The sequence below is a fragment of the Aquarana catesbeiana genome, linkage group LG05 (genome assembly GCF_042186555.1).
Source record: "Aquarana catesbeiana isolate 2022-GZ linkage group LG05, ASM4218655v1, whole genome shotgun sequence".
In the NCBI taxonomy this organism is placed as follows: domain Eukaryota; kingdom Metazoa; phylum Chordata; class Amphibia; order Anura; family Ranidae; genus Aquarana; species Aquarana catesbeiana.
In genome coordinates, this window is record NC_133328.1 from 180,423,424 (window position 1) to 180,443,867 (window position 20,444).

Here is a 20,444-nt window from a genome sequence, read left to right on the forward strand (position 1 = left end):
GGAAAATAGGGTCACCATCCGTCTGGATTTGGCAGACAGGATCAGATCGGATAGCAGTGGATGTCAGCAGACATGTCACCACTGACACCCGCTGCCCCATAGGGGTGAATGGAGTGTCTGATCAGGTCCGCCTGAAAAACTGACAGATGGACCTGATCGGAAAGCCCGTGTGAAAGGGCCCTTAGTAACATGGTACCAAAGCTGATCTTATCCTTGAGAGAGCTTACAGTCTAAAGACCTTGGGGGAAATTTACTAAAACTGGTGCACTCAGAATCTGCTGCAGCGTTGCATGGTAGCCATTCAGCTTCTATCTTCAACTTGTTTAATTAAGGTTTGACAATAAAACCTGCAAGCCGATTGGTTTGTATGCAGATCTGCATCAGATTTTGCACTGTCTAGCTTTAGTACATCTCCCCCCCATGTCTCACATATATACATGCCCACACACTGACTCACAGGGTAGAGCCCCACCTGCCCACACAGACAGGGAAGGTGAGGGTGTAGAGACACTGACAGTGGTTACTGTGCAGGTGAAGAATTTTGGAGCTGCCATCACACTATTCAGGAGTGAGAAGAGGACTGACATCATTACAGGGGGGTGGTAAGGAACCGGAGGTGTTGGGGTGCCATTGAAGCACTGGATTAGTGCCCCCCTTACCAAAACTGGCATCAATAAGGAACCTGAATAGAGGACTTCACAGGGTATAAAGGACAATAGACTGTCAGTGCATGTTAGAGGGGGTTTAAAAATTGGGGCTTTAACTTGTTCAGATCCACGCTATAGCTGAATGATGGCTACAGCGCGGATCTGCTTTGCCGGGAGGCCGTCTATTGACGTCCTCCCCTTTGCAAGCTGGCCGTGTGGCGCGCGCTATGATTACCTGAGTCAATGAGACTCAGGTAATCACAGATCAGAGTAAGGGGTCGATGCCGGCCCCTTTCCATGTGATCAGCTGTCAGCCAATGACAGCTGATCACATGAGGTAAACAGAGGATCGGTAATCAGTTTTTTAGCGTGAGAAGAAAAAAAGCTGATCGCCGGCTTCTGTTTGAAGGGACATCGGTCCCGAAGAGGCGAAGCCACCTCATATGTGCCCTAAAGTACCGCCTGCCAGTGCCACAAATCAGTGCCCACAGTAGTAAGTGCCAGCAATCAGTGCCACCTATCAATGCCCACCAGTGGTGCCAATCAGTTCCTCATCAGTGCTGCCTATCAGTGTCACCTACCAGTGCTAATCAGTGCCCATCACTGCCACCCATCATGCCAGCTATCAGTACCACATATCAATGCCCTTCAGTGCCACACATCAGTGCTGCCTATTAGTGCCCATCAGTGTAGCCTCACCAGCGTACATCAATGAAGGAGAAATATTACCTGTTATTAAAAAAAATATAAAACGTGTTTTTTTTTTTTTTTTTTTTTTTTAAATCGGTCTTTTTAATTTTTTTTTAACAAACAATAAAAACAGATACCACCAAAAGAAAGCTCTATTTGTGGGGAAAAAAAAAAAAAGAGATAACAAACTTTTATTTGGGTACAGTGTTGTATGACCGGGCAATTGTCATTTAAAGAGTGACAGCGCTAAAAGCTGAAAATTGGTGTGGGCAGGAGGGGGGTTTAGGTGCCCAGTAAGCAAGTGGTTAATATACAGTAGCATGTTGACGATTGGAAGAAGCTAATAATAATAATAGTAGATGGATACTACTAATAGTATAAATACATCATTATAATTTATTATTATTCGCTTCCATTATTATCTATCAATAGCTTCTATTATTATCATTTGTTTTGAGCTAGTCTTATATCTATCATTATTAACCACTTCAGCCCCGGAAGGATTTACCCCTTCCTGACGAGAGCACATTTTACAATTTGGCACTGCGTCGCTTTAACTGCTAATTGCGCGGTCATGCAATGCTGTACCCAAACGAAATAGAGCTTTCTTTTGATGGTATTTGATCACCTCTGCGGTTTTTATTTTTTGCGCTATAAACGGAAAAAGACTGAAAATTTTGAAAAAAAAAAAAGATATTTTCTACTTTTTGTTATAAAAAAAAAAAAATACAATAAACTCAATTTTAGTCATACATTTAGTCCAAAATGTATTCAGCCACATGTCTTTGGTAAAAAAAAAATGTCAATAAGCGTATATTTATTGGTTTGCGCAAAAGTTATAGCGTCTACAAACTAGGGTACATTTTCTGGAATTTACACAGCTTTTAGTTTATGACTGCCTATCTCATTTCTTGAGGTGCTAAAATGGCAGGGCAGTACAAACCCCCCCCCAAATGACCCCATTTTGGAAAGTAGACACCCCAAGGAAATTGCTGAGAGGCATGTTGAGCCCATTGAATATTAATGACAAAAAAAAAAAAATATTACAAAAAGTTGTCACTAAATGACATATTGCTCACACAGGCCATGGGCATATGTGGAATTGCACCCCAAAATACATTTAGCTGCTTCTCCTGAGTACGGGGATACCACATGTGTGGGACTTTTTTGGGAGCCTAGCCGCGTACGGGGCCCCAAAAACCAAGCACCGCCTTCAGGATTTCTAAGGGCGTAAATTTTTTATTTCATTCCTCACTACCTATCACAGTTTTGAAGGCTATAAAATGCTAGGACAGTTCAAACCCCACCAAATGACCCCATTTTGGAAAGTAGACACCCCAAGCTATTTTCTGAGAGGCATGTTGAGTCCATGGAATATTTTATATTTTGCCACAAGTTGCGGGAAAATGACAAACTTTTTTTTTTTTTTTTTTGCACAAAGTTGTCACTAAATGATATATTGCTCAAACATGGCATGGGCATATGTGGAATTACACCCCAAAATACATTCTGCTGCTTCTCCTGAGTATGGGGATACCACATGTGTGGGACTTTTTGGGAGCCTAGCTGCGTACGGGGCCCTGAAAACAAAGCACCGCTTTCAGAATTTCTAAGGGCGTAAATTTTTGATTTCACTCCTCACTACCTATCACAGTTTGCAAGGCCATAAAATGCCAAGATGGCACAACCCCCCCCCCCCCCAAATGACCCCATTTTTGAAAGTAGACACCCCAAGCTATTTGCTGAGAGGCATGGTGAGTATTTTGCAGCTCTCATTTGTTTTTGAAAATGAAGAAAGAAAAGAAAAATGTACTTTTTTTTTTCTTTTTTCAATTTTCAAAACTTTGTGACAAAAGCGAGGTCTGCAAAATACTCACCATACCTCTCAGCAAATAGCTTGGGGTGTCTACTTTCCAAAATGGGGTCATTTGGGGGGGGGGGGGGGGTTGTGCCATCTGGGCATTCCGTGGCCTCCGAAACTGTGATAGGCAGTGAGGAGTGAAATCAAAAATTTACACCCTTAGAAACCCTGAAGGTGGCGTTTGGTTTTCGGGGTCCTGTACGTGGCTAGGCTCCCAAAAAGTCTCACACATGTGGTATCCCCGTACACAGGAGAAGCAACAGAATGTATTTTGGGGTGTAATTTTACATATGCCCATGGCATGTTTGAGCAATATATCATTTAGTGACAACTTTGTGCAAAAAAAAAAAAAAATTGTCTTTTTCCCGCAACTTGTGTCACAATATAAAATATTACATGGACTCGACATGCCTCTCAGCAAATAGCTTGGGGTGTCTACTTTCCAAAATGGGGTCATTTGGGGGGGGGTTTGAACTGTCCTGGCATTTTATGCACAACATTTAGAAGCTTATGTCACACATCACCCACTCTTCTAACAACTTGAAGACAAAGCCCTTTCTGACACTTTTTGTTTAAATGAAAAAATAATTTTTTTTTGCAAGAAAATTACTTTGAACCCCCAAACATTATATATTTTTTTTAAAGCAAAGGCCCTACAGATTAAAATGGTGGGTGTTTCATTTTTTTTTTCACACAGTATTTGCACAGCGATTTTTCAAACGCTTTTTTTGGGAAAAAACACACTTTTTTTAATTGTAATGCACTAAAACACACTATATTGCCCAAATGTTAGATGAAATAAAAAAAAGATGATCTTAGGCCGAGTACAGGGATACCAAACATGACATACTTTAAAATTGCGCACAAACGTGCAGTGGCGACAAACTACATACATTTTTAAAAGCCTTTACAGGTTACCACTTTGGATTTACAGAGGAGGTCTACTGCTAAAATTACTACACTCGATCTGACCTTCGCGGTGATACCTCACATGCATGGTGCAATTGCTGTTTACATTTAACGCCAGACCAACGCTTGCGTTCGCCTTTGCGCGAAAACAGGGGGGGACAGGGGTGCTTAGATTATTAGACCCTAGATCTCTCCTCTGCCCTCAAAGCATCTGACCACACCAAGATCAGTGTGATAAATTGCTTTCCTAATTTCCCAATGGCGCTGTTTACATCTGGCGAAATCTAAGTCATGAAATGCTTGTAGCTTCCGGTTTCTTAGGCCATAGAGATGATTGGAGTTTTCTGGTCTCTGATCAGCTCTATGGTCAGCTGGCGGAATCACCGGCTGCATTCTCAGGTTCCCTGTTGGGTCAGGAGAGCCAGAGAAAAACATGGAAGAAGGTGGGAGGGGTTGGGATTCCCTCCCACTGCTTGTAAAAGCAGTCTAGAGGCTAATTAGCCGCTAGGATTGCTTTTACCTGAAAGCCGACCGCTGGCTGAAAAGAATGATGCCAAGATGATACCGAAACCTGCAGGCATCATTCTGGTATAACCACTCAAAGTCCAGCAACATACCAGTACGTTGCTGGTACCTGTTGGGCATATATTGTAATCTTTTTTTTTTCATGCAGCCTGTGGGCTGAACGAAAAAAAGAGATTGATCGGTGGGTATGCCCACCATTAGAATACCTCCCTTCATCCACCCACTTCTAATGATGGGCATACATGCACCATTTATATATGCCGAAGCATGGGGGCATCCGCCCCAAAAGTTGGGAGCAAATCGCTCCTCCGCCCCTGCTGCCCCCATGCTTCGACATATATCACCTCCGCTGGAGTCACGGCTTTATATATCGTGGGAGCAAACGCTGTTGCTGTCAAGATAACTAAATCCGCGCTGCAGCTGAATGGCGTACCTGAACACAAAAAAATGGTTAACAATAAAACACAGTAAACAGTAACGTATAAAAAATTGCATACCTGAAAAACAAACATGATAAAACATAATAACAATAAAGCATTGCAGAATAGAATACAGTAAAAAAGAGCAGAACAATAGAGAGAGAATAGAGAGAGAGAACAATAAAACGACAACTATTTTTGTTTTTTTTATTTTATATTTTTTTTGTGGTTTTTTTTTTTTTTTTTTTTTTTACACTTTTTTTTGTAACTGTAACTTTTATAACTGTAACCGGTTCCAGGTTCGGGTCTCTCAAAATGCGGTGGAATCTTGGGAGACCCTGTGAAAGTGTGCCTAGTCTGTGCAATGCTACCCTACGCTAATACTCAACTAGTGTATGGTAGCGTTCAAAACATTCACCAATGCAAAGACCAGGATTGTCAGGACAGGAGGGACAATAATAGCGGGTGTCACGCCTATATCCGCGCTTGCTGCAGACACGACATCTTTTTTTGGGGGGTTCGTTGGGTAGGGGTACTCGGGAGGACATAAAGAAAATGCCTCTCATGCAGCCGACTGCATTTGGTTGGGGATGTGAATGGGGGAAGTATGGGCGCTGCAGAAGTGGTGGGTTCCCAATTAGGATTGGCGAATGCAGCAGGAAGGACATTATGGGCACGACGGGCCTGTGTTTGTCTTCTTCTTGGTGGCAGCGGGACATTACTTGTGTTTGCCACCTCACCAACTTGAACTGCACTTATGGGACTCGCCACGTCACCAAGTGTTACTGCAGTGCTAGTTTGACTATGACCGGGGTGTACTAGGCCGCTGGTGCTTGCCAGTTCACCAAAACGCTACCAAAAAAACAGTTAGCGATTGCAGGGATCAGGCCTGATTCTGCAAACGCTGCAGTTATGTGTGTTTAGTGTTTTGTAAGTGACAGTGATCGATCGATGCTAGCAGGTATCTAGGCTGATCCCGCTAACACTGCGTTTTTGGGAACCCTAAACTGCTGGGGACGCTAGTATAAATCTGATCGGATCAGATATTGATCCGTTCAGATATTATACCACTAAGGGAGGTGTACGGTGCGTGCGTGGGTGTTATCACTACTGGCACTAACCTGACGCTGCCTGGGGCTGGTGCATGCCAGTTCACCAAAACGCTACCAAAAAAAACTGTTAGCGATCGCAGGGATCAGGCCTGACTCAGCGAACGCTGCAGTTATGTGCGTTTAATGTTTTGTAAGTGACAGTGATCGATCTATACTGCACTTGGGTGGGCTGGGCCGGGCGGAGGGGCAAAACGGTAGGTGCTAGCAGGTATCTGGGCTGATCCCGCTAACACTGCGTTTTTGGGATCCCTAAACTGCTGGGGACGCTAGTATAGATCTGATCGGATCAGATATTGATCCGTTCAGATATTATACTACTAAGGGAGGTGTATGGTGCGTGGGTGTTAGTGGTACTGGCGCTAACCTGACGCTGCCTGGGGCGACGCAGACCCTAAAACCTAAGTTATATCACCGCCGGGTGATCAGGGGGCTAAACCTTTATTAGGTAATAAACGGCGGGTGCCCTGACACTATAAAAAATAAACGAACTAACCAGCGTCACCCGTAACGGTTATACGGTGATCACTGGTGAAAGGGTTAACTAGGGGCAATCAAGGGGTTAAAACCTTTATTAGGTAGTATATGGGGGTCCCTGATGCTATAAAAAGCTGACGGCGAACCTATATATTTACCTCCCTATCTAGCGTCACCAGTGACACTAATACAGCGATCATAAAAACGATCGCTTAGTGACACTGGCGACGTGGGGTGATCACGGGGTTAAAACTTGGTTGGGGGGTACCCTAGACCTAAAGGGGGCTAACCCTAACTGCCCTAACACACTGTCACAAATTGACACCAATTAAGTAATCAGAGAAAAAACAAAAAACTGCTTGGTGTCACTGTGATGGGGGGGGGGGGGGTGTAAAGTGTGCCTAATGTGTTTTACTGTGTGTGTTGTGTTGGTGCACTTACTCAGATGTCTTCTCTCCTCGGCGCTGGAGCGAAAATACCGAGCCGAGGAGACATGACATCACTTCCTCTGCCGCTGTTTACAGCAGCAGAGGAAGATTCTCATTTGTTGGGAGCGATCACGAGGGGGTGGCCACAAATGAGTGGTCTCCCCCTCAGCCTGGATCGCTCCCCTAACGAAGCCGACCGCCTCGGGAGGCAGATCACGTGATTTTGCCTGCCCGTGCCATTCTGCCGCAGTATATCTGCGTTAGGCGGTTGGCAAGTGGTTAATAGAGAATACAGATAATGACAGGGTCTCTTTCATAGTGAATATGTAAATGATCAGATTGGGGGACTTACCTCTCTTCACTGTCAGCGACACATGGGGTTTGTTTTTCTTACAGTGATGACATCGGTGGGTGACTTAGCCGGTCTAGACCCGCCCATGGTTTCCTCCAGTCCTTTAGTAAATATGTCCGACTCGGCTTCAGTAAATGCCCGCCCCCTCTCTCTCTAAATCCCCTAATGATAGTCTCCGCCCTCTTAGCGTTCAATTGTGAGACTGTAGGAAGACATGGAGATATGAGTGACAGAGAACAGCCGAATTGTGCTCCTCCTCTAGGTGGTCAATTGCAGACTGATCCTCCCTCCGAGTGACGCAGTAAGGTAAAGCCCTCTCGCCGCCCACTCGCACTCGATTGGCTGTCTCTCTAACTGTTCTCCGGAGCAGGCTCCGCCCACCAATCCTGCTGTCTAACAGCTTTGAGTTCACGGCTCTGCCATTGGTCAGTAGAAGTGGCCTGTGTACTCCTGCTTGACAGCTTTGGTGCCCTCGGCTCCTCCCCCTCATTCTCCGCTTTTAGCGACACATGGCGTTTTTTATTTCTCACACTGGTGACATCGGTGGGTGCCGTAGCCGGCCTAGACCCGCCCATGGTTTTCTCCGATCCATTAGTAAAAATGTCCTATTTGGCTTCAGTAAATGCCCGCCCCCTCTCTGAATCTATAGTGATAGTCTCCGCCCTCTTGGTATCCAGCTGTGCTTCTGCAGGAAGACATTGAGATGGGCGTGATGGAGAACTGACGAATCGTGCTCCTCCTCTAGAGATGATCAGTCGCAAACTGATCCTTCCTCCGAGTGACGCACTAACTAACGCCCTCTTGTCGCGCGCTCGCACTTAATTGGCTGTCTCCGAAGAAGGCTCCGCCCCTCAATCCTGCTAACAGCTTTTAGCTCGCGGCGCTGTCATTGGTCAGTAGGCGTGGCCTGTGTACTCTTGCTCTTCCCCCCACATTTTCCGATCAGGGCTGTGAGGACAGCAGCACGGCTTCATAATACATGTATATCTCCAGCTACAATAAGGAAGAGAAACAGAACACAATTTTAAACGACCAAACTTTTTTTCTGTTTTGACAAATTGTACAGACAAAGCCTATAGGTCACGTGGTAAGGAAGCGCCTCTGCTATAGGCTAAGGCTTCTCATTACCAAGCAGGCAGTTTCTGATCCGTCCAATCATCAGCAGTCCCTGTGAAGCGTCCGTTCCTTGCCTCCCTGTTACTAGGGTAACGGAGCAATCCATTAAACACTAAAAATAGGGGTGGTGATGTGGAAAAAAATATAATTTTCACTTGCTTTAAAATGAATATGATTCCGGATATTAGAAGAGGTAAGAATAAATAGCGATCACTGCACAGGTGTGTACAAGACACCACAGCGGTTTGTTTATGTCTCATTCCCACCACGTGGTAATGAAGTTCCCCTCGGACAGACTGTAGTCCGGGGTCTCTGCAGTTGCTCTGGGATTAGAAGCATGGACTAGTCCGGTAGTTGGATGGGATTTGTGACATTATCTGGAGGAAGGAGATGGTGAGAGAGCCGAGGTGAGCGAGCATAGATCAGGTGTGATCTCCCCCTGTGCTGTCTGTGTGCTGGGCTCTACCCTACAGGCATGCTCTGCTGTCACTTGTAGTGCTTCTGCTGCTTACTGTGTCATCTCTGAAGTCTGCCCAATTATTTCCTGGAAGTTCCAAAATTAGGGAAGTCACATCTACATATATAGCATAACGTTTAGTACATATGCTTTAACCCCTTCATCACCAAGCAATCCTAATGCCTGGTACACACAATGGGGTTTATTTACTAAAGCTGGAGAGTGCAAAAATCAGGCTCACTTCTACATAGAAACTTCCAGGTTTTATTGCCAAATCTTACTTGAACAAGCTGAGGTTATAAGCTGATTGGCTACCATGCACAGCTGCGCCAGAGATCTGAGTGCACCAGCCTTAATAGCCTTAATAAATCTACCCCAATGAGAAAATCGGATGACTAATACCGCTATGGGAGCGATCATAGAATAATCTGATCGCCCCTTCTGATTATTAGTACGCAGCTTTCGCGAGCAGATCGCGACCGTTCATACAAAATTATCCGAAGTGAAAAACATGAGCATTTTTCTCATACAATTTCAGAACAAACGACTTTTGTTTAACTTCGCACTTCGCATCCAGGCCATTTCTGACACTTCGCTCCTACATGTCAAAAATCATAATTTCTTTGCTATAAAATTACATAGAACCCCCAAACATTATATATGTTTTTTTAGCAGAGACCCTAGAGAATACAATGGCGGTCATTGCAACTTTTTATCTTGCACGGTATTTGCGCAGCAATTTTTCAAACGCGTTTTTTTTGAAAAAAAAAAACAGTTTCATGCTTTAAAAAAAACAAAACAGCAAAGTTAGCAAAATTTTTTTGCATTGTGTGAAAGATGAAGTTACGCTGAGTAAATAGATACCTAACATGTCACGCTTCAAAATTGCACACGCTCGTGGAATGGCGCCAAACTTTGGTACTTAAAAATCCCCATAGGCGACGCTTTAAAATTTTTTGCTGGTTACATGTTTTGAGTTACAGAGGAGGTCTAGGGCCAGAATTATTGCTCTCGCTCTAACGTTCGCGGCGATACCTCACATGTGTGGTTTGAACACCGTTTTCATATGTGGGCGGGACTTACGTATGTGTTTGCTTCTGCGTGCGAGCTCACGGGGACAGGGGCGCTTTAAATTTTTTTTTTGTTATTGTTAATTTTACTTAAAAATTTTTATTTTGACACTTTAAAAAAATTTTTTTTTTTGATCACTTTTATTCCTATTACAAGGAATGTAAACATCCCTTGTAATAGGAATATGACACGATCAGTCCTCTTTACAGTGAGATATGGGGTCAATAAGACCCCACATAGCACCTCTAGGCTGGGAAGCCTAAAATAAAAAATAAAACGATCGCCGCTTCACAGCCGAAGCGGCGCCGTTTTTTTGAATGCAGAGGCCGGGCGTGACGTCATAACATCGCGCCCGGCCTCCGAACGATCATAGAGACTCCGGCGACCATCTGGTCCGCCAGAAATCTCTATGGTGCACACCCGGCGCCGGCGGATCTGCTATCCGACTCGCCGATCGCTGAGGTGAGTCGGTAGAAGCACCGGAGGGCGGCGGGAGGGGGGGGACGTCCCCTCTCGCCGCCCGTAAGAACGATCAAGCGGCAGAACAGCCGCTATGATCATTCTTATGGTGTACGGAATCGCCGGCTGAAAATGCCGGTATCTGAATGACGTCTGTAGCCTCAGGCATCATTCAGATATAAACCCCGAAAGTCGAGGCCGTCATATGACGGCCTCCCGATGCCAAGCGGTTAATCAGTATAGTATTTATCTGTAAAGAATCCAGTGACCAAGACCGTACATGCTTGGAAATGAGAGAATACATTACATCATCGTGGGAAGTTGTACCCTGTGTTACGAGAATTTGCACAACTCTAGTAACCTATTTGTTTTCTATATGAGACTATCATGTGAAGCTTCGAACGCGCCCGATCTTATCCTTTTTAGAAATACATACCAAACTGATCATGTGCAGAGTGTCCCCAAGGCTCTGTTCTATCAGGAAATGGATTGGGGACAGTTAAAGTGATTTGAAAAGGGTCATTTAAAAAATGTAAACAAAAATAACTAGAGGTTGACCGATATGGTTTTTTCTCTGGCCGATGCCGATATTTAGAAATCGCGGTGGCCGATATGTGATGCCGATTTTTTTTTTTTTCCCCCTTCATCTCATAAAATCTAACAGTTAGACCCCTTTCACACTGGGGCGTTTTTCAGGCGCTTTTGGGCTAAAAATAGCGCCTGTAAAATGGCTCCCCTGCAGTCTCAGTGTGAAAGCCCGAGTGCTTTCACACTGAGGCGATGCGCTGGCAGGATGTAAAAAAAAAAAAGTCCTGCAAGCAGCATCTTTGGAGCGGTGTATATCACCACTCCTGCCCATTGAAATGAATGCGCACCGCTGCCGAAGCGCCTGCAAAGCATTTCAGCAGCAGCGCTTCAGGGGCGCATTTAACCCCTTCCTCGGCCGCTAGCTGGATTATAAGTGCCCCGCTAGCAGCCGAATATCGCCTCTAAAATGACGGTAAAGCGCCGCTAAAACTAGCAGCGTTTTACCGTCAACGCATGCCCGCTCCAGTGTGAGAGCAGCTTTAAGTGATACAGAAAATCTTTTACATTTAAACATTTATTAAACAAAAAAACCTCCAATCAGTTCACTTGTATGTAGAATTTAGATAAAAAAAAAACAAAACAAAAAAAAACTATACCTTAAATATTAAATACACAAAAACAGGTAATCAAAACTTTTGGACGAAAAAAAATGGGCTAACTTTACTGCTTAGTTTTTTTTTTTAATTTATTAGTGTATTTTTTTTAAAAAAAATTGCGTTTGAAAGACCGCTGCACAAATACTGTGTGACATAAAATATTGCAACAACCGCTATTTTATTCCTTAGGGTCTCTGCTAAAAAAATATATATAATGTTTGGGGGTTCTAAGTGATTTTCTAGCAGAAAATACAGGATTTTTACTTGTAAGCAACAAATGTCAGAAAAGATTTAGTCTTTAAATGGTTAAACTGAGAGCTTCTACACACAGAGTTCAGTCCATTCATAAGTGTAAACATTGTATCTCTTCAGGTTCTTTTTTTCAGACTTGGCAGGCTGCCCAGAGAGGAGAGAAGTCACTTCACAGAAGACTTCAGGCAACTTGTATTGACTTCTATTACAGAAGTCATTTGCAAGTCGCGCTGAAGTTATATCGGCCTTTTTTATCAGCACAATCGGCCGATTAAGTTAAAAACACCAAATATCGGACGATATATCCGTCGACCTCTAAAAATAACAAACATGTCATACTTGCCTCCTCTGTCAAGGGTTTTGCACAGAGTGGTCCAGATCCTCCTCTTCTGGGGTGCCCGGGTGGTGCTTCTGGCTCCTCCTCTTCATCGAGTGCCCCCACGGAGATCACATTCCAGTCCTGATGCCTGATGCGCTCCCGAGTCCTGATGCTGCGTCCATTGACACACACAACAGGACTCGGCCTAACCCCCCCTGCTCCCGTGTCACTGCATTTGATTGACAGCAGTGGGAGCCAATGGCTTCCACTGCTATCAATCTATCCAATGAGGACCCAAGACAGTGGTTGGAGCTGCTGGGCTCGTCCTCGACGCTGGAACAAACGGGTTCAGGTAAGTAAAAGGGGGGCTCTGGGGGGGAAGCTGCAGCACAGGTTTTTCACCTTAATGCATAGAATGCATTAAAGTGACAAACCTCGAGACTTTACAACCCCTTTTGCTGCATGCTCGTTCCTGAGCCGCTGCTCTATATGTCCATAAGACACAAAGAGCTTGCACTCCCCCCGCTCTCTCCTCCTCCAGCAGAGCAAAGAATGCAAAATATTTTACAGCGCACACATACAAGAATGACATTTCCTGCAGGTCTAGTTAAAAACACCTGAACATATTCAGGGGGTTTGGTCACACTATATGGTCATATAGTTCTAAGCCCACTTACTGCGACAAAGTACCCCAAATTAGTGGGTCCTACTCTAGTAATAGAATGGAAGATCCTTTGTCTCAATCATGGGAGCTAAACTCCTCTATGTGGGAGAACTGAAGGGGATACATCCTATACACCGGTGGCCACTAAATAAGAGGTACTGAGGAGGGGGAGGGTTGCTCCAGCCCAAAAAAACCCAGTCAGGGTCTATTCCAATATACAAGTACATATTTGGGGGCACACCCTGCAATGCGTTTAAATTCTAGATGGTGCTGCTATAAGACCTACAAACAGTACAAAATATTTTACAGCGCACACATACAAGAATGACATTTCCTGCAAAGCTAGTTAAAAACACCTGAACATATTAAAAAAATATGGGGATTTGGTCACACTATATGGTCATATAGTGCTAAGCCCACTTACTGCGACAAAGTACCCCGAATTATTAGAGCAAATAATGCATTAACCACTTCACCACTGGGCACTTAAACCCCCTTAATAACCAGACCAATTTTCAGCTTTCAGTGCTCTCACATTTTAAATGACAATTACTCAGTCATGCAACACTGTACCTATATGAAATTTTTGTCCTTTTTTTCACACAAATAGAGCTTTCTTTTGTTGGTATTTAATCCCCGCTGGGTTCTTTATTTTTTGCGCTATAAAAGAAAAAAGACCGAAAATTCTGTAAAAATTTTTCTTGCATTTTTCTTTGTTTCTGTTATAAAATTTTGCAAATTTAGTAATTTTTCTTCATATATTTTTACCAAAATTTATACCGCTACATATCTTTGAAAAAATAACCCAAATCGGTGTATATTATTTGGTCTTTTTGAAAGTTATAGATTCCAAAAGCTATGGTGCCAATATTTGAAAATTGATCACACCTGAAGTACTGACGGACTATCTAATTTCTTGAGACCCTAACATGCCAGAAAAGTACAAATACCCCCCAAATGACCCCTTTTTGGAAAGAACACATTCCAAGGTATTTAGAAAGATGCATGATGAGTTTTTTGAAGTTGTCATTTTTTCCCACAATTCTTTGCAAAATCAAGATTTTTTTTTTCTTTTTTTTTTCACAAAATTGTCATATTAGCAGGTTATTTCTCACACACAGCACATGCATACCACAAATTACACCCCAAAACACATTCTGCTATTACTCCCGAGTACGGCGATATCACATGTGTGAGACTTTTAGCCTGGGTTCACACATGTGCGGTGTGAATTGAAGCTCAGGTTTCACTGGGAAGATAAAAATCTGTTGTTCAAAGGTTTCTCTGTGTTGTAGCTGTGGATCAGTGAGCAGGGAGATGGGGGCGGTGTAGTGAGGAGAAGGAGAAAATCCTTGTTCAGAACGCAATGCATCTGCGAATCAGATGCGTTCTCATAGGAGATAATGGGCTTGTAATTCGCACCGCAATGCCCAAATAACGCACACGTTTTTTGTGCAATGCGCTGTGCGAATGCAACGCACATATGTGAACCAGATACATTCAAATGAATGTATTTTAAAATGTCCTGCGAATTGGATGTGGTGTAAGTCGCATCTAATTCGCATAGGTGTGAATGGGGGCTTACACAGCATGGCCACATACAGAGGCCCAACATGCATGGAACACCTTCAGGAGTTCTGGAGCACCCAGGCCAATTCTGACATTTCTCTCCTACATGTAAAATCATCATTTATTTGCTAGAAAATTCCATAGAACCCCAAAACATTATATTTTTTTTAATCAAAGACCCTAGAGAATACAATGGCAGCCGTTGCAACTTTTTATCTCGAGCGGTATTTGCGCAGTTTTATGCAAAAAACATTGGGCTAACTTTACTGTTTTGTTTTTCTTAATGTGAAAGATGAAGTTATGCCAAGTAAATAGATACCTAACATGTCACCCTTCAAAATTGCACACGCTCGTGGAATGGCGCCAAACTTCGCTACTTAAAAATCCCCATAGGCGAAGCTTTAAAATATTTTACTGGCTACATGTTTTGAGTTACAGAGGAGGTCTAGGGCCAAAATTATTGCTCTTGCTCTACCGATCTCAGCGATACCTCACATGTATGCTTTGAACACCATTTTCATATGTATGCGTTCACTTCTGCATGCGAGGACACGGGAAAAAAAATTATTATTTTTTTTTTATTCTTCATTTTATTTATTTATTTTAGTTTGATGCTTTTTTCCAAAAAATACATTTTTTGATCACTTTTATTCCTATTACAAGGAATGTAAACATCCCTTGTAATAGGAATATGGCATGACAGGTCCTCTTTACAGTGAGACATGGGGTCAGTAAGACCCCACATCTCACCTCTAGGCTGGGAAGCCTGAAAAAAAAAAAAACAATCCTGGCTTCGATCGTAGCGGTGAGTCGGTAGAAGCACCTGAGGGGGGGGGGACGTCCCCTCTTGCCTCCTGTAAGAACGATCAAGCAATGGAACAGCCGCTATGATCATTCTTATGGTGTAGGGAATCGCCAGCTGAAAAAGCTGATATCTGAATGATGCCTGTAGCTGCATCCATCATTCAGATATCCCCGCACAAAGTCAAGGACGTCGTATGGCGGGCGAAAAGTGGTTAAAACACTTTTTTTTTAACACAAAGTTTTCCATTTATACAATATTTCTAACACATAGCATGTAAATACTAAACATGACACCCCAAAATAGATTCTCCTACTCCTCCTGAGTACGGCGATATCACATGTGTGAGAATTCCACAGTCTGGCCACATACAGAGGCCGAGTATGGCCGAGCATGGCAAAGTATGGCTGGATATCACCGAGTATTGCAGAGTATAACTGGGTATTGCATGGTATTGCAGGGCATTGCAGAGTATTGCACAGGGCATTGCAGAGTATTGCTGAGGGATGGAATGCATGAAGGTAAATAATCTTCAGCCTTTACAGCCACTTTAAGGGCTTGTTTACACTTGCTTCAAAACATGGCTTTGGACATGCTTTTTTAACCACTTCCCTCCCAGCCTATATTAAAATGACGGCCGGGCGATGGTTCAGTTATCCTGACTGGACGTCATATGACGTCCAGCAGGACAAGCCGCGATCACAAGCCCGTGGGAGCGTGCAGCACAGCGATCAGTGGTGTGGTGTGTCAGTCTGAAACACTGCTACACCGATCTCGGTAAATAGCCTAGGCCGGAGGCTCTTTACCACGTGATCAGCCATGTCCAATCACGGTGTACACAGGACGAGCCATTTGTCGGCTTTTCCTTACTTGCGTCTGACAGATGCGAGTAGAGGAGAGCCGATTGGCGGCTCTCCTGACAGGGGGGTCTGCGCTGGCCGCAGATGCCCACACTGGACCACCATGGCCACCAGGGATGCCAGTAAGTGCTCACACATCTTGCCAGTCAGTGCCAACTATTATTGGCTGCCAGATGTCTCCTTATCAGTGATGCCCAGCAGTGCCACCCATCAGTGCCAGCTGTCAGTGCCCATCCGTGCCACCCATAAGTACTCATCAGTGCCGCCATTTCAGTGCCGCCTATCAATGCCCATCAGTGCTGCATACCAGTGCCACCTATCGTTGCCCATCATTGCCCCTCATCAGTGCCACCTCATTGGTACCACCTCATCAGTGGCCATCAGTGCCGCCTTTTCAGTGCCCGTCAGTGCAGCCTTATCAGTGCCCATCAATGAAGGAGAAAACTTTACTTATTTACAAAATTTTATAACAAAAACAAAGAAAAACTTTTTTTTCTTTTCAAAATTTTCAGTCTTTTTTGTTTGTTGCGCAAAAAATAAAAACCCCAGCAGTGATCAAATACCACCAAAAGAAAGCTCTATTTGTGGGAACAAAATGATAAAAAAAATGTGTTTTGGTTACAGTGTAGCATGACCGCGCAATTGTCATTCAAAGTGCGACAGTGCTGAAAGCTGAAAATTGGCTTGGGCAGGAAGGGGTTGTAAGTGCCCGGTATTGAAGTGGTTAAAGCTCTCTGAACACCAGTCAAAGCCCCTGCCATTTAATAAAATAGCTTACAGTCCTTTTCACACCTTGCGTTTGCTTTGCTTCAAAAATGATGTCCCATGTCGCTTTAGTGGTGCTTCAAAGTGTCTTCAAAGCCTCCATAGAAGTCTATGACATTTTTGAATTTTGGACAATTTCATGTTGCCATCTTGGTGGGAACAGTTTGGGGATGACCCCTTCCTGTTCCAACATGACTGCGCACCAGAGCACAAAGCAAGGTCCATAAAGACATGGATGAGCGAGTTTGGGGTGTAGGAACTTGACTGGTGTGCACAGAGTTCTGACCTCAACCCGATAGAACATCTTTGGGATGAATTAGAGCGGAGACTGCGAGACAGGCCTTCTCGTCCAACATCAGTGCCTGACCTTACAAATGAGCTTCTGGAAGAATGGTCAAACATTCCCATAGACATACTTCTAAACCTTGTGGACAGCCTTCCCAGAAGAGTTGAAGCTGTTATAGCTGTACAGGGTGGGCCAACTCAATATTGAACCCTACAGACTAATGCCCCGTACACACGATCCGAAAATCGTACGTAAAATGCCGCATTCGAAACGATCGTACGATAATCGGATCGTTAGTACAGAGCTTTCGAGAGCCGATCAGGACAGTTCATCCGATATTATTCTATCGGACATGCACGGAAATTTTTTCCGTACGATACCAGATCGTACGATTTTCATTTAATCTGTACAGCTATCGTTCGAAAATGCAATACAAATGCATTGCAACACATGACATCGCTTCCGAATTTTTATTCTGTCGTACGGGAATTTTCGGGACTTAAGTAAACTCATCAGGTTCGATGTGAGATTAGCATGCAAACAAAAATGGACGATCATTCGTCCGATATTCGGATCGTGTGTATGGGGCTTAAGACAGACTAAGACTGGGATGCCATTAAAGTTCATGTGTGTGTAAAGACAGGCATTCTAATTCTTTTGACAAAATAGTGTGTGTGTATGTGTATATATATAATATTCTGAGAGTGAGAGCCCCTGTCTCGGTGAAAGTGAGGGTAAAATGCACAAAGTCAGGGGAGTTGGTGTTGGAGCAGTTGCTGCACCCAGGAGGGAGGTGTGCTACTGTTTAAGAACCCAGGCAATATCCTTGAGACGGCACTCCATGTGGGAGAGGTTCCAGGTCAGTGGACTGAGAGTTGGGCCAGCTGAGAGAGTCGGGGAGATGGATGTTTACATTCCTTGTAATAGGAATAAAAGTGATCCAATTTTTTTTTTTTTAAACAGTGAAAAAATAAATAAAATAAAGTAAAATAAATAAGAAAAAAATTTTTTTTTAAAGCGCCCTGTCCCGACGAGCTCGTGCGCAGAAGCGAATGCATAGGTGAGTAGCGCCCGCATATGAAAACGGTGGTCAAACCACACATGTAAGGTGTCGCCGCGACCGGTAGAGCAAGAGCAATAATTCTAGCCCTAGACCTCCTCTGTAACGTAAAACATGCAACCTGTAGAAATTTTTAAACATCGCCTATGGAGATTTTTAAGGGTAAAAGTTTGACGCCATTCCACGAGCGGGTGCAATTTTGAAGCGTGACATGTTGGGTATCAGTTTACTTGGCGTAGCATTATATTTTACAATATAAAAAAAAAATGGGTGAATTTATTCAAAAAAGTAAATATTTTCCAAAAAAAGTGCGCTTATAAGACCGCTGCACAAATACGGTGCAAAAAAAAGTATTGCAATGACTGCCATTTTATTCTCTAGGGTGTTAGAAAAAAAACAATATATAATGTTTGGGGGTTCTAAGTAATTTTCTAGCAAAAAAACCTGTTTTAAACATGTAAACACCTAAAATCCAAAACGAGGCTAGTCCTTAAAATGGATGTAAACCCCCAATTTTTTTTTTTTTTGTGTGTCATAATGTAGAGTATAAGATTTCCTATCATTTGAGCCCAGTCTTGCCACACAGAGTTAATCCATCTCTGAACAATCCTCTTTTATTGTTCATTGAGATATATCTTGACAAAGAGAGAAAAACTTTGTCAAATCCTCCCCCTTGCTGTGAGTGACAGGTGATTTACATCTCCTGCACTAGCCTAGGAGACATGCATTCTTTTTTAATTCCCTCCCCCACTCCTTTCTTCTGCTGCTCTGCCAGGATTGGATGTTCCACACCTCAGCATAATCTCAGCCCTGGCTGCAGACACTCCACTGGTCTGATGGGGGGGGTTTGCTGCTGGACACAGCTATATTACACATATAGCTCGCAACGTCGACCTGGCCAGGGGAGTGTAGCGGTGGGCGGAGGAGTCCTCTGATGTCACAACTCCGCCCACCAAGTGCCGGGAATGAGAAACGCCCACCAATTTGGCGATATTGCAGGGCAAATTACAGCTGAGGGGGTGAGTAATAAAACAAACGGATACAAGCAGGAGGCATGTATATCATTATAGATATTACCTATGTTAATATCTTGCAAATGATGGTAGTGGGTTTACATCCACTCTAAGTGGTTAAACCTACATCATTGAAGGTCCTGCCTGGTTCAATACCTCATTATTCTACTTCAGTACCGAGCAGTCACTAGTGTTGCTATGGGTTGCATAGAGTTTCAACATTTAGATAAAAGGATTATTTTCTCATATCTCAATTCTCACAAACACCAGAAAAGTAAACATTTTAATTTTTAGGGATGTCATCATTTTAAGAATTTCTCGCAGTGACTTGCATGTAACCAGGTGCGCTTTCCTTCCAACTTGATGGAGGTGGCTGTTGTCAACAGCACCCAGTTCCAGCGGCTTTCAGATGTCTTCTTTGTTCAACACCCAATGGCTTGGCTGGATTCTGTGAACATCTGAAACAGAATCTGGGTCGGGATAGAGTTCAGGACACATGTATGCACCTTTATGAACATTGTACAAAATGCGTTCTCACAGGCTCCATTCACACTCGTACGACTCCAAAGACGTGCGATTTTTGGATGCATGCATCTTACATGTGACTTGTCCGTATGCAAAGTCAGACCCGCTGTTGCATGCAAAACATTCAGGAACGACATTCATGCAACTTTTGAGGGTTAACATTGAAGCCTATGGCCCTCAAGTTGCATGAAAGTCAGACCAAAGTAGTGCAGGAACTACTTTGAAGTCGCTGTGACTTTAAGTTGCACATATATAAATGGTTATAATTGGAAAACATGGAGTACGACTTGTCATGCAACTTTTATCTCCAAAGTAGCATGACTTGTCGCACAAGTGTGAATGGAGCCTTAGTGGCAGTTCACAACGATGTAATGCTGGATTCACAGCAGTTCCTGTGCATTTTCTACACCGCACTGTGTGATGCGGTGCAATTCCTGTCTGAATCTCATGCGGTTTCCCGCACTGCAATAGTGTGAATCGGGACTTAAGGTCCATGTCACGTAAATTGCCTTATACTTGCGCTTATACTAGTGCCTTATTATATGCTGGGATGTATATCCTTCTATTACATGCAGTGCCTCATACCTCTCTGTATTACCTGCAAACGTTCAGTTTTACCTGAAAA

General features: G+C 43.6%; 1 protein-coding gene across 7 annotated transcripts in view; it reads left to right on the forward strand.

The window, feature by feature from the left end:
• Positions 1 to 20,444, forward strand: part of LOC141144582 (serine/threonine-protein kinase ULK4-like) — a 417,575-nt gene that overhangs the window by 16,717 nt on the left and 380,414 nt on the right. For 3 of the 7 annotated variants that reach the window (XM_073630407.1, XM_073630405.1, XM_073630412.1), the window contains exon 1: positions 8,603 to 8,726. The exons of 1 other annotated variant lie outside the window; for it this stretch is intronic. In XM_073630407.1, coding sequence (XP_073486508.1) covers positions 8,699 to 8,726 — 28 coding nt within the window. In that variant the 5' untranslated portion in view covers positions 8,603 to 8,698. Of the gene's footprint in view, positions 1 to 7,583; positions 7,724 to 8,602; positions 8,727 to 8,779; positions 8,960 to 20,444 lie in introns of those variants that run through there. 3 more of the 7 variants (XM_073630410.1, XM_073630409.1, XM_073630408.1) reach the window with 3 other exon arrangements.